Source organism: Macrotis lagotis, chromosome 8 (assembly GCF_037893015.1).
Source record: "Macrotis lagotis isolate mMagLag1 chromosome 8, bilby.v1.9.chrom.fasta, whole genome shotgun sequence".
NCBI lineage: Eukaryota > Metazoa > Chordata > Mammalia > Peramelemorphia > Peramelidae > Macrotis > Macrotis lagotis.
Window position 1 is genome coordinate 103980858 of NC_133665.1, and position 14133 is coordinate 103994990.

The 14133-nt window shown below is 48.6% G+C and overlaps 1 protein-coding gene across 1 annotated transcript in view; it reads right to left on the bottom strand.

Moving 5' to 3' along the window:
• Positions 1-14133, bottom strand: part of COL7A1 (collagen type VII alpha 1 chain) — a 56180-nt gene that overhangs the window by 13561 nt on the left and 28486 nt on the right. Inside the window, exons 54-90 of the mRNA XM_074197865.1 lie at positions 13983-14027; positions 13685-13756; positions 13503-13547; positions 13211-13237; positions 12707-12754; positions 12428-12508; positions 11944-11979; positions 11807-11842; positions 11571-11651; positions 11104-11139; positions 10713-10775; positions 10467-10511; positions 10192-10227; positions 10031-10066; positions 9711-9806; positions 9476-9511; positions 9289-9324; positions 8512-8559; positions 8372-8407; positions 7936-8049; positions 7238-7438; positions 6904-6939; positions 6761-6805; positions 6143-6211; positions 5213-5257; positions 4853-4915; positions 4239-4283; positions 3550-3585; positions 3145-3180; positions 2394-2438; positions 2057-2089; positions 1767-1829; positions 1540-1575; positions 1372-1443; positions 1094-1162; positions 288-323; positions 87-128 (exon numbers count right to left, since the gene is read on the bottom strand). Coding sequence (XP_074053966.1) covers positions 87-128; positions 288-323; positions 1094-1162; positions 1372-1443; positions 1540-1575; positions 1767-1829; positions 2057-2089; positions 2394-2438; positions 3145-3180; positions 3550-3585; positions 4239-4283; positions 4853-4915; positions 5213-5257; positions 6143-6211; positions 6761-6805; positions 6904-6939; positions 7238-7438; positions 7936-8049; positions 8372-8407; positions 8512-8559; positions 9289-9324; positions 9476-9511; positions 9711-9806; positions 10031-10066; positions 10192-10227; positions 10467-10511; positions 10713-10775; positions 11104-11139; positions 11571-11651; positions 11807-11842; positions 11944-11979; positions 12428-12508; positions 12707-12754; positions 13211-13237; positions 13503-13547; positions 13685-13756; positions 13983-14027 — 2025 coding nt within the window. The remainder of the gene's footprint in view (positions 1-86; positions 129-287; positions 324-1093; positions 1163-1371; positions 1444-1539; positions 1576-1766; positions 1830-2056; positions 2090-2393; positions 2439-3144; positions 3181-3549; positions 3586-4238; positions 4284-4852; positions 4916-5212; positions 5258-6142; positions 6212-6760; positions 6806-6903; positions 6940-7237; positions 7439-7935; positions 8050-8371; positions 8408-8511; positions 8560-9288; positions 9325-9475; positions 9512-9710; positions 9807-10030; positions 10067-10191; positions 10228-10466; positions 10512-10712; positions 10776-11103; positions 11140-11570; positions 11652-11806; positions 11843-11943; positions 11980-12427; positions 12509-12706; positions 12755-13210; positions 13238-13502; positions 13548-13684; positions 13757-13982; positions 14028-14133) is intronic.

A 14133-nucleotide genomic window follows, 5' to 3' on the forward strand; every position in this document is an offset into this window, starting at 1 on the left:
GGATTATCACAAGGGTTATAATGATTATCCTAGTGGGTTACAGAGGTCACTGGTGGAAATACCAAGTATTAAAGAGGCACACTCACAGGTTCTCCTACAAGGTCCCCAGCAAGGCCTCCAGGGGCTCCCTGAGAAAGAAGAGTATGGAATCAGGAATGGGGAAGGGGGTCCTGGAGAAAGGGATCTTCATCTCCAGAACCCAGATTCAGTTCCCTACCCAGACTTTCCACTTGACTGAAGTCTTTGTCCCATTCCCCTCCCTTGAAACTTGATTCCAACTTACTCACCTTCTCACCCTTCATACCAGGTGGCCCGATCACAGACTGCAAAAGGAGACAGACAATGACTAAACCTGGGAGGAGCTGTCACCTCCTCATCTTCATCACCATCCCCTCATCAAAGATATATTTGCATGGGATGGGGGAAGATAGGGAGAGGACTGATTTTTACTTCTCAAAAGTTTCCTGAAAAATGGGAGGATAACTCTGCTCTACATAAGAACTGAAGCTACAGGCATAGCCTTAATGTCACATGGCTTGTATAATGATGGTGGTGGTGGTGGTGGTGGTGGTGTTGGTGGTGGTGGTGGTGGTGGTGGTGGTGGTGATGGTGGTGGTGGTGGTGGTGGTGGTGGTGGTGGTGGTGGTGGTGGTGGTGGTGGTGGTGGTGGTGAGCATTGGGAACATCGTCCAATCCCCCCCACCTTATACAGATGGAGAAACTGAGGCTGAAAGGGGGTGACAAGGTCAGATGTCCAGCAAATTTGGACCCACCTGCCCCAACTCCAAATCTGAGTCTCTCTAGAGCATGCTTCTCAGCCTTACTTTTCTCATTTGATCCTCCCAACAGCTCGTGAGATTTTTGCTAAGACTCTTTTGACAAAGGAAGACATTGAGGCCAGAAGTAACTGACTTGCCCATGGTTACAAGGTTAGTTACTGACCAAGTTGGATCTTGAAGTCCAGTCTTCTGGTCCCCCAAACCTCAGGGACATGGGGCAGTGGGATGATTTGAGCTAAGAGTCATGCCTGGGGTGGAGGGAGTGCAGGGGGAGAGTTGAGAGACAAGGGGATGGGTTCACACAGTCCAGTTACCTGTCCTGGGAGTCCTGCAGCTCCAGGCTCCCCCTTGGGTCCAACAGGGCCAGGCAGACCAGATGGGCCCTGCCCCAGAAGAACATAAGTGAGACTGACCTCTATTCCACTTGCTTACCTGTACCTCTGGCTCCCTCTCATCCCTTCCTTGCCCCCACCCTTATTGACTCTCTGACTCCATCCCTTTCCCCTCCTCCCTTCCTTGCCCCTGACTCAGTCCACTCCCTGCACCCCTTTCCTTCTCTCCATTATGCCGCTTTCTGAGTCTGCATACTTACAGGGATACCAGGAGCTCCCCTTTCTCCATCTTTGCCATCCCGGCCTGTCACCCCAGGCTTCCCTGTCTCCCCCTAAGAGAAAAATGTCACAAGTTACTATCATCTGTCACCATCTTTCCCAATCCCTCCCATTCCAACTAACATCCCATTCTCTGCCCAAAGACTCACCACTTGGCCTGGTAAACCCGGTGCTCCCTGTGGGCCCTAGGGGATGGAGGGAAGTACATATCAAACATGATGAGAGGGAGGAAAGGAATGAAGGCTGAGAGAAACGAAGGGATTGAAAAAGAGAAATAGTCCCAGGGACAGGGCTGAGGGTTAGACAGAGCCTGGGAAGCTGGTACAGAAACCAAGGGGGTCCCCCCAACCCAAAGCAGACATAGTCACTCACTCACCACAAGGCCAGAGGAACCCATGGGGCCAGGCAGACCTACAGCTCCCGGGGGTCCAGGCAGACCCTATGTGAATAAACAGACAAACTAAGGTCAGAGTTTCTCAGAGGGAATGACCTCCAGACACCCCCACTACCCTCAAGCAGAACTGAGTATCTAATGAGGTATCTCACCTTGAGACCTCAGCAGTAGATAACAGATCAAGAGAAACAGTAATACCCTATCCATGATTCCCCTGCACTGACCCCTAGTTGACTAACCCCTCTGACTCCATAAAGATAGAAGTCACTTACCCGCCCAGGTGGTCCAGGCTCACCAGGTTCCCCCTGCAAACAATCCAAGTAATCCCATGAAACTGTAAACCCAATATGGGGCTCCCACAGACCAACCCTTCTTTTTCATCTTTCCCTTTAACCTGTGGAATTCAATCTCTACCTTCCCCCAGTTGCCATCTATCTAATGTTTTCTTTGTATAAATTAGCACCCCTAGATGCACCCCCAGCCCCCCTAGGAAGAATATTCACCATTCCCCCACCCAATTTCTTTCCATCTCCTCTGGAGTACTCTTTCCTGGAGTAAGACCATGCCCTTCTCTTTAGGGTAAATAACACAAAAACACCTGTCACTGACCTTTAGACCAGATGGACCCTGGGGTCCTGGGGGGCCAGCAAGTCCCTAAGGAAAAAGGTCAAAGTAAAGGGTCAGAAGACAAGTAGAGGAGAAGTATAAGATTAAATAAACCTTGGGTCTTCCTTTCAACACAACCTCAGAATAAGAGGTAGGGGCAGGTTTGAAGCCAGGCCCGACTCCAAATGTAACTCTCTTCACCCTCTCCCATAAAGTTGCTTGGGCCTCATTCCTCCATAACAATCTCAGGTTTCCCCCCTATCATCTCAGGGCCTCCAGCCCCTCTACAAGCTTTGGTCAGACAGTCCCCCCACCCCAGGTGACCTCCCTATGGCTACTGGGGCAAGGTGGGCTTGTAGTGCAACTATAACCATGACATCATGGTGATGAAATTATCTAGAGACAGCCTTCCCTCCCTCCCAGGGTCAGCCTCTCTGACCCAGAGCAACTGTTTTCATTGACTCTGGTGCCCTCCGAGAGGACAAGGAGAGATAGGCAGGATGGTCTAGGTGGGGGATACCTATTTGGTAGTTGAGAGTTGTGGTCATGGACTGGAGCCCCTTTCACTCAATGGGGCCACCAGGGAGTGATACTTATTTGTGCCACCTGCTCTTGCAACCTTGATCAGAGTTCTGCTGGTTTCTGGGAAGCCCCTATTTACCTCCTATTCTTCTCCTCTTCCATTTCTTATAAGGAGGGGGGGGAACCTGAACCCCATGGCATTGCCCCAGGGACATTATACCCCCTCACTCACCGGAGCACCATGTGGTCCTGGATCCCCGTGGTTGCCCTAGGTGGAAGAAAATATTCTGATGAAAAAGGCCTAGTGCCAGTACCTCCATCCAACAGTTCTGCCTGAACTAAATAGATGGAGAAACTGAGGTATCCTGGTTTACAAAACCAAAAGGACCTTGGAATGAAAGGACAACCCCAAGAAGGAGGGTGGGAACATAGGAGGAGGAGACAAATCAAAGAGGTTCTCAGGGACTAGGAACAGAGCAGGAGGCCTGGAAGTGGGGGTCCCTTGGGAGAGCAGGAACAAAAGACACTAGGGAACATGGGGGGAGTCATTGGGTACCCAGGGTGAGAGAGCAGAGGAGTCCCCTGGAGGTGTAGGGGTCCTCTGGAAAACGAAGATCAGGATAAGGGGGTTACTCACTGCTGGACCTGGGGCTCCTCTTGTACCCGGAGGACCCTGGATGGAAAATGGATGAGATAAGCCCATAAAGGTTGAGGAAGACTGATCAATGACTCTTCAGTAGAAGTCAACAATGGCTGTAGCCACAGATCTTTGGAATTGTGAGTAAGGTCTGGGTGGCTAAGGCTGAGGGTGGAAGTAGCCCCTAGATCTTTCAGTAAGACTCCCCTTGAGAGACAGTGGAGACAGCATTGGGTGTAAAGTCAGGGGAAGACCTGAGTCAAATCCTGCCTAAGACATTTACTAGCCTTGTCACCCTGAAACCCTTAAATTCTCTGGGCTTCAGTTTCTTCATCTGTAAATTAAGGTTCTTGGTCTTGATGATTGCTAAGGTCCCTTCTAGTTCTCAATCTATAATTGATAATCCCATGATTTATAATCAAAGAATATAAAGATAATCCTCCCTTGGCCACTTTCTTCCACCCCTATCCCATCTGTAATGAAGGAAAACCAGGAGCAGATATTCCAAAAGCTGACTATTAAATTGCCCCTAGATCCACCTGACTTGGCAGATCTCAAAGCTTGTTGATGGGGAGCCCAGAGTTTGGCAAGGGAACAAAATTCTTCCCCACTCCACTGTCAAGAGCTCATGGGGCATTACCCTAGAACTGAGACCTGATCTACCCTCTTATCACCAGGTCCCCACTCACCGGCTTTCCTTCTAGCCCTGATGGACCCCGTTCTCCAGAAGGACCCTAGAGAGAATAATATTAGCTCTGAAGAGGTCAGAGAAGGATTCTACTTCCCCCAACCTCCAAGTTCCAGGTCATGGACCATGGACAGGATTGGGGTATCTTAAAAATGGATATTGCCATGTCCGCCTCCACCTTTGCCGCCCCAGAGTCCAAGGTAGAGTTAGCCCCTGGCTAATAAGGTCCCTGAACACATGGCCCCATGTAGTCCCTATTCTCACAAGTGAATTCACTAGATGAACATTATTGTTTCTCCTACATAGTCCCCACAGACACACAAAGAGATTAGCTTACATACAAGTCCCCCCATATGACCTTCTGCACATAGTAGTATATACATACATGGTCCTGTGTGTTTCCACATGCACAGGGTCCAACCACACAGTGTGGAGGGCCTATGTTATATGTCAGCCACACAGTCCATTGACTCAGTTTCCCACCTAATGTTCCATGTACCCTTGCACTCCTCCCCATATGGTCCCCAGATACAGTCCTGGATGCTCTCATGCATTTGTCCCAAAGAAGGCCCAAGGAAGGATCCACACAGACCGAAGAATACAGGGAGTGCTCACCGGACTGCCATCTCGGCCCTTCTCTCCAACCTCTCCACGGTCACCCTTGGCTCCATTATCTCCCTGCAATTTGGACATCAGGCACTAAGCCTTGACAGCCTCAGCTCCAGGCCAGGGTGCCTTCAAGGCAGGAGCCCCATCCTTCAAGGAGGAGCCCCAAGGGTATTATTTATCACATACTGACAAGCTCTGTGATGACCAGGAAGACTGGATCCCTTTTTGGGGAGGGGAGGGTCTCCATAGTCTCTCAAGAAGAAAATAAACCATCTCCCCAAAACCCACAGAACCAGAGAAGCTACTTTGAGGCCAGGACAAAGGAGCCCCCTCAGTTGTTGAAGGGACCCCAAGAGCAGCTCTCACCTTGTCTCCTTTGGGGCCTCGATCGCCATCTCTGCCTGGCTCACCCTAACAGGGGGAAAAGAAGTCTGTGCATCAGATATCTTGACGATCTGGCACCCATACTCTACCATATCCTGTCAGCCCTTATCAAATGTCTAGCCAATTCATCCTCAGGACAATGACGTGAAGAGAAGAAGGGCAAAATGGAGGAGGAAGATGAGAAGGACAAAAAAAGATCCCATTCCAATTGTATCTTAAGGTACAGAGGAAGATAATTTTGGATATGGCCACTGTGTGGATTTGCTTATTTGCTAAAAAGAGGATTTTGCCTCTCTGTTTTTAAGCAGGGAAAGTTGCAAAAGTGATGTCAAAGAAAAAGGGCTATTGAAATATTTTAAATGCACAAATGACCACAGAAACACAAAGCAGTTTGAAAAGCTACACACTGAATTTACTATATATTTCTTTTAGGAATCAAGCAGTATAAAATTGAGATTTGTGGTTTTATATGAAATCCTCTTTTTATATTCTCATATGGGAACTCATTTTAGGGAGGTGTTTAATAGCACAAATATCAATTGTACTTAAGCTTTGCAAAGTATTTTCCCCATAACAATCCAGTGTACAAGTATTCCCATCCATTCCACTTATCGGAGAGAAAAAATGCCTTGACCATAGAGACACACCTAATAAATGAAAGATCTGGGATTTGACCCAAGTTCTGAATTTTCTTTTCACTACATCATACTGGGGGAGCGGGCACTGTGAGGCTGGGTTTTGCTCCCAGGGAAGAGAAGTGGGGACGGGGAAGGAGGAAGGCAGAAGGAAGGAGACTCAGATTTGCTATGTCCCCTGTAAACAACAGTTTAGGAAAGATAGCTGTGAAATTGTGAAAGGTAATGAGGGACTCCCAACTGGAGCTGATTACCAACACTCCCTGCCCAGACTGACCTTAGCTCCCCTAAGCCCAGGGATACCAGGATCTCCAGGGACTCCAGATATTGTTCCATCCACCTCAACCTAGAAAGTGAGGAAATGAGGTGGGGAGACATAAATGAGAACGGGAGTGAGAGGCAGTCACCAACAGGATAGCCTATATAGACAACCCCATGCAGTAAGGGTCTTTAATTTACAGAATGGGTAAAATCATCAATGCCCCCAATTAAAAGTGTCTAAAAGTTAATTAATACATGGCATTTCTACCTGATGTTTGGTAGAGTCTAGGAGCACCGGGCTAAGGTACCCTCAACAGAAACTCATGATCACTCAGTCATATTGGGGGCAAGCATTGACAGTAGTCCAGGGGTCACAGACCACATTTCTCATTGTAAGAGACTTGTAATAGGATTGAGAGCTGGAAGGAACATTGGCAACACTGCATTTTGGATAAACTCAAGGTAATAAAGGTGCTATAAAGCATAACCAGAAACAGAATTCAGACTTTGTGACTCCCTCAGCCCTAGGGGTCAAGGGGAAAAGTCTAGGGGTCTTTCTCTTAAATGGAGCCCTTAGGAGGTAGGGTCAGCAGGACTGTAAGGACATCAGAGGACATCGAGGGGGGTGCCTCACCTTTGGCCCAGGGGGTCCAGGAGGACCTGGTAACCCATCTCTGCCCTGTGGATGAGATGAAAAAGAGTCAATCCATCATCCTGTCTCATGGTAGGAGTTCCTAGGAAGCCACTTGGGTTCTTTAGAGGCTCCACCCTACTTACCTGTTCACCACGTTCCCCCTTCTCTCCTCGTTCACCCTGAAAAAGCAAATAGTATTGTGGGGATTAGCTCTTCCCTTCCCATCCTTCCAGTCCTTGGTCTCATCCCTCACAATATCAGGCAATCTCGCTTCCCCTACCCCCATGCCCTCATTCATCCTCCTCTCATTCCCCACTTCAATATGGACATCCTTAACCTCTCAAAGCAATGTTGAGCTGTGTCAGGACATCTACTCTCCCCCCTCCCCTCCTCTCTAACCTGTTCTTGCTCCCTCCCTACCCTATCAGGAGAGACACCATCCTCTTCACCTCCCTCTTCCTTGTCCCTCATACTCACCCTCTCCCCTGGCCGTCCCACCTCACCCAGCTCTCCAGCTCGACCTGGGAGCCCAGGTATACCAGGTTTGCCTGGTTCCCCAGGCTGACCAGGGGGGCCAGGGAGTCCTCTCTCTATAAGGCCATGGCCTGGAGGTCCTGGGGGACCCGTGTCTCCTCTGTCTCCTTTCGGTCCTCGCTCTCCAGTCAAACCAACAGGTCCCTAAGGAAGGAGGATGACTCCATGAGCTCTCCAGGTACTCCAGAATCCCTTGTAAGAACATTCAACAAAACTAAATCCCCAGTGGCTGTGGCTACATTAGTCACACTCCTGAAAAGGTCTAAATCACTGATCCCTTTTGATAGTGGACCACTGATTGTAGCACGAGAAAGGACCTTAGAAATCAAAGTCCAATGCCCTCATTTTATAGATGAGGAGAAGCCCAAAGAAATCAAAAATCATTTACTCTCATAAAACTGGAACTCAAACTTTGGGATTTTTAACTTTAAATTCAATGGCCCTAAGAGAATCAGGTAGCACAGTAGAAGAGTACCAGCCCCAAACTCAGGAGAACCTGAGTTCAAATCTGAATGCAGACACTTACTGTGTGACCTTGAACAAGATATTTAAACCCCAATTGCTCCCCAAAAATTTCATTCCCTTCTAATTAAATCACATTGCCCTTTCCCATCATCATCATTCTCAACTCTCTCACTTGCCTCCTTGCCCACTGGCCCACGTTCTCCAGGCTCCCCTTTGTAGCCTCGGAATCGGTCAGAGATGCCAAGGAAGCCCTCTGAGCTGTCCTTCACAATTTGGCGAAGTGCAGACACCTTGGAAGGAGTGAAGGGATCAGTCAGGGATTAAATGAGAAGTACAGTACTGTCCCCAGGGGCCTGGAGTATGTACTGCTCCCATAGTCTTTGTTCTCTCACCAGAGAATTGCCCTGTCCTGCCCTGCAAGGAAACTTCTCTCATCTTACCTGTACCCAGATATCTCCAATGCCACTTACACCCCTAAAGGACCCTATCCTCCACCTCCAGGTGTTCACTCCCATTTGTGCTACCTCCTATGGATGTCTACTGTCTATCCATCCTATGGTTACTCCCTCTCCTCTCAATTTCCACCCCCCCCCAACTTTCCCAACATCTTACCTTGAGACCAAGGGATTCCAGGGATTGTTCTATGTTCTGAGGGGGACACAGAAGATGAGGGGTTAGGATTCCATATCATCTCACTTCCTCAGGCTCCCTGTTCACACATCAACCATTTTCCCTTCTAGTGTCTCACTTACTGTCACAGAGCCTGATTCCCCTTTCAAGCCACGCTCTCCAGGGAGTCCCTAAGAAAGGGGGAAAGTGAGATAAGTGATGGTCCCATCTGCTTGATTTTTTTTCCCAATTCCCCTTTTCTGCTCCAAACAAAATGGGGTGAGAGGGTCTCAGCAGTGGTGGCTATTATAAGTACTTCCCTGGCATGATGGATTCAAGCAAGAAGTCACTATGAGACCTAGGTCTAGATGTCCAGAGACCAGGAGGATGTGGGTACCTCCTTCCTTTCCCAGAAATCTCCCCCTCCTCCCCCTTTCCTATGAAGCTAAGTGGAAAAATATAGACATTCACATGGTAATTGTGTATATATGGAGGCCACATGGAAGGTAATTGTGTGTATTATATATATATATATATATATATATATATATATATATATATATATATGTATATGGAGGCCTACAATGACATAGTGGGCCATGTGGGTAGGTAAGACCAGGTGTGTATATGGCCAGACCTAGAGAGTACTCTCTGGGACCACGTAGGGTGATGGGACTCTGGATGTGCATGCATGTATACATGTGTGTGTGGTCACATGTGTTTATCTATGTAAGATAGAAGGAGGTGTGGATATTCCTTTCATATTTTATCTGCATGGATGCCAGGTTTCTCATGAGAGACTGGGCTCCAGACAGGAGGTTCATGAGAGAGGCAGGGGTCAGTCCATCTGGAGGGGAAAGAAAGCTCCAAAGAGGGCAGGGAAGAGACAGAGTGTGCAAGAAAAGAAGAAGGAATTTCACCTGTTCACCTCTGGCTCCTGCTTCTCCTCTGTCACCCTGAGAATAAAGTTGGGAGGGGAAAGAGGGGTGTCAATTTAACCAATGGAGAATTATAGGAGAAAGGGGAAAGGAGAGAAGGGGTCAGTCTCCGAGATGCCTTTCCCATTCAGGTAATACATTCTCTTTCTCACCTTCCCAAGAAACTTACCTTGGGTCCTGAAATCCCAGCAACACCTGGAAAACCCTAAGACACATGAGAAACTGAATCTTAGAGGGTTTCTTTTATACCCTTCCCTTCCTGCCCCCACTGCCACCAGAGACAGAGCTTCCAGGTCTCAGGAAGGGAGTCGGGTTCCTGGACTCCTCTCTAAACTCGGCTTCCCTATGTGGTCCATCTTTTACTCAACACCTAGAATATGTCCATGTATAGACAGAGCAAGTACCTGGCCTGGGGGGCCAACTGGGCCAGGGAGTCCGGGGGGACCCTGTAGTCCTGGGTTTCCTACATCCCCACGATCACCTTTGGAACCATCCCGACCCTGGAGAAAACAAAGCACATGTCACTGACAGTTCCCTGTATTCTCAAGGACTCCAAACCTCCTGAACCCAAGAAATGATGGAGCCCAAAAGGCCCTACTTAAGAGACACTGAGAGTCCCAGGAAAGAGGCCAAAGTGGCCTGGGATGAGAGGTGGTCAAGAGGTCATGGACTGAGAAACTGGAGGGAAAAGACTTAGGAGGAACTCAAAGGAAGGGTAACTTACGTCTCTTCCAGGAGCTCCAGCTTCACCTTTGTCACCCTAACAGAAACAAACACCTCAGACCAGTTGTCCCCAGACCCAGATTCCCCTGAGTGGATAAGGGGGTGGAAGGAAGGGAATTATCTGGGCTGGGTCTAGGTGGTGGGCCACGAGGAGCTCTTTACCTTCCTTCCATCTTCTCCAGGGTCCCCAGGTTCTCCCTGAGTAGAGGAAGAAGATGCAGCATCAGTCCAGAGTATGTAGTTCCCCCCACCCCGAAGGGACCTGTGGTCATGTTATTCTGTGACTCATCTGTGGTGATTGAGATGACAGCATGAGTCCATCTGACCATTTGTCTAGTATGACCGTTTGTCTAGTATGACCATCTGGACGTGATATTGTATGATAATGACCCATTCTAGGTCTGGGGTACCTCCTCCCAAAATCACCTCAGACTCACATTTTTTCCATTCAGCCCTGGTTTGCCATCATCTCCAGGCTTCCCCTGTCAGAGTGGAGCCAGAAAACATTGGAGATTAAGGTTAGGAGTCCCTCATGGAATAGGGTCAGAGTTACAATCCTTAATAGCCACCCCTTTAGGCTTAAAAATTCTAAGATTAGGCCTCAGTAGGTGGAGGGAATGGAAGGACTCCAGCATCAGATGGAACAGGAAGAGGATAAGTTATCTCAAGTCATAGATACTTACAGTCACTCCCGGAAGACCAGGAGGTCCAGGGGGTCCCTGTTCTCCTCTCAGGCCAGGGAGTCCCTAAAACAGTCCCTGCATGTTAATGTGGCAAGAGAGAGAGAGAGAGAACATCCCCTTTCCCAAACCCTCATGGGATAACCTCATTCAAGGACATGTCAGAGGCTTCCCCCAGAGAAAAGACCACCATCCCCACCCAAACACACACCAAAAGGAGAGAGCACCACCACTCCCCCAGACCCAATAGAGACTTTCCTCATCTCCCACACCCCTGATGTTTCTGGCTCCTCTCTTCCTTCTTCCCTCCTCTCCCAGGGGTTCCTAAAGTGACCCATGGGGTGGGGATGGGGTAAAGTCATGGCCAGTATCCTGGTCCTAGGGCTAAACTCACATCTCTTCCAGGCTCCCCAGTTTTGCCAGTATCACCCTGGGGAGAGAAAGGTGGAGGTCAGTTACTGTATTATTGTCCTGGGTTACTGTGCCCATGGACAATAGGCTCAGTCAGTAACCAGAGGGTCCTTGCACCATGTGGCCAGAATGTTCAAACAAGTTCAAGGTTACTATGTGGGCATAGTAACCCTATGGAGATGAGGAGAATCCCCCTTAAGAGATTAGATACTGGTCTGGGATCTCTTTGAAATGGGCTTCTAGGTTCTCTTACACCCTACCCTCCATTTTCTCCATAAAGTATGGGATGAGCTAAGATGAAGCTTACTAACTGAAGCAGAGTGGGTCCAGAAGCCCAACCTCAGGACACCTCAAGACAGAGTGGAGCTAGAAGGTCTTTGAAAGGATGGGATAAAGGTCCAAATCTGACAGGGATCTCAAGCTCATGTCCCCCCAATGGCTCAGACTCACCCTCAGTCCAGGGGGTCCTATTGCTCCTGGCTTCCCGTCCAGTCCATTCCGACCATCAGAACCAGGGGTTCCCCGCTCACCCTGGGGAAATAAAAGAGCACTGTGGGACAACCCACCCAAATAGTCATGCCCCCATCCTTCCCCCTCAAGAGTAGACATATGAGCATGAGTGTGTATCCTCTCTCTCTCCACCCCAGTCCCCACCATCCCCTTGCTTCCAGCATAGTTCTCCTCACCTTCTCCCCAGCAGGGCCCCGGTCACCTGAATCTCCCTGGACAGAACAAGCACAAGGGACCAACCAGTCAGAAAGAATGAACATTAAGGAAGAGATAGAGCAAGGAAGAAAGATGGGGATGAGGAGTATGTACTCACCCGGGATCCAGGGGGACCTCGCAAACCTTCAGTCCCCTGTGTGGCAGAAAGGCAGAGGCCTACTCAAGAGGAGGCCTCAGTCCCCCCTTAACTCTGCGACCGTGTGTTCCCCTCTATCTTACAAGACTTCATCCTCACTTCCAACTCCCGGCTTTTTGGGTTTCCTTCAAGACCCAGTTCAAATTCCATCTAAACTGGGAGGCCTCGGTCCCCCTCTGCGAGTGCCTTCCCTCTGAGTCTGCCTCCTGCTTACCCTGAATATATCTTTTGTGTACATAGGCATTTACATGCTATCTCTTCCATTGGTGTTTAAGTCCCTTGAAGGTAGGAACCATGTTCTTGCCTGGCTTTGTATTCCCAGCATTTATACAGTAAGTGCTTAATGAATGCTTCCTTGCTGATTGACCTCTATGAGATCAGGAGATAGTCCAAAGAGTCCCAATATCCACTCTCCCCCTCCTCCAGGGATCTCCCTGATACAGACCCTCTCCCCAGGAGCTCCTGGGAGTCCAGCATCACCCTTGGAGCCCCGAGGTCCATCCTCTCCAGGATCACCAGGCTCCCCCTGAATCAAGAGAAGCATTGATGTGGGGGTGGTCTACCTTACACTACCAGCCCTATAATCAGCAGTAACTGGAGCTGGAGCTGAAATTGTAGGGAGGGAGTAGATCCCTCCTTGGTGCCTAAGGGCATAGGCCCTCTAGGGTCCTCCCAGACCCCTCCCTTCCATACCACACACACATATACACCAGGTTCCTAGTACCTTTGCTCCTTTCTCTCCAACCCCTGGAATTCCAGTCCCTGGATCCACCTAGAGGCAAAAAGAGAAAAGTGGGACAGAAGTGGAAAAGGCCTGGGAGAGACCTAGGACACAAGGGAGTGAGGGCACATGGAAGGGGAAATAAGAGGTGTCTTTGACATGGAAAGGCTCTTGGGGGGATACAAGGAGATGTGGGGTCACACAGTGGCTGCCTAGGGGAAACCTAGGGAGGTACTGATGGGTCAGAAGGTAAGCAATTTATACACTTTTGGGGTTATTGTGACTGATTGCTTTCCAGAAGTTAGACTAATTCACAGATCTACTAACAGATGGAAGAGAGAGAAAATAAATGTTTGCTCACTGAAATTAACATTTTTACTAATTTTAATTTGAAATTACAATTTTGCTAATTAAAATTTACTAATTTTAATGTTACAAAAACATAGGAAGGACATATCAGAGAGACATAAAGAAAGTCTATGGCGAACATACAAATTCTCAACTTACCAGTCTCCCAGGGGGTCCTGGTGGCCCCTATGGAAGTAATCAATTAGGGTCAGAGAGATCAGGGAAAGGTATCATCCCCAACAGGGCCCTGGGAATTCTTGGGGGCACTGTCTGGGTTGTTTTACCTCAACCTTCAGATATGACCGCAGTTCTCCCCTCAATTCCCTCCTGCATATTCCTCATCACAGAGGATGAGAGGTCACCACTCATAAGAGACCCTAATTCCTATCCCAATCACCAGCACTTCAGATCCCAAATTCAGACACATATACCCCAGGAGAAGATCACTCACTGGTTCTCCTCGTTCACCTTTGAAACCCATTGGTCCTGGACTGCCCTGGTTGAAAGGGTCAAGAGTCAAAAGAGTGAACAGAGGAGTGAGGAGTCATAATGGAGCAAAGGGGAGAATTTTAGAAGGTGGGGAACATGATGGAATAAAATGTGAGATGGTGAAGGTTGTGAGGGGAGACTTACATTTCGTCCATCCTCTCCAGGGTCACCTTGGTCTCCCTTCTCACCTTGTATGCCCCGAATGCCTGGAGGTCCCTGGATAGATATAAAGGAACAGGGCTCAGAGAACCTCCTTCACTAAGACTCAAGGCTGAGACATATCCCAAGAATGAAATTCTCTCATACTCACCTCCAAGAGAATCCTGCCCTCCTTTCTAAAATCTCAAATTCCAGGAAAGACTTTCTGCTTCCCCCCACATTTATACCAGTTCTTGACCTGACATAATAGTGGAAATGTCAAGGTTGGGAAAGTAGTACTTACCCGAAGACCACGCTCTCCAGCCTTTCCAGGAAGACCTGTCTCACCCTGGAAACAAAAACACAGAATTATAGATATTGAGACAGAGACAAATGTAGAAAGAGGTTGATCCAGATAGAGAAAACAGACAGAGATATGGAAAAAAGAAAGAAAA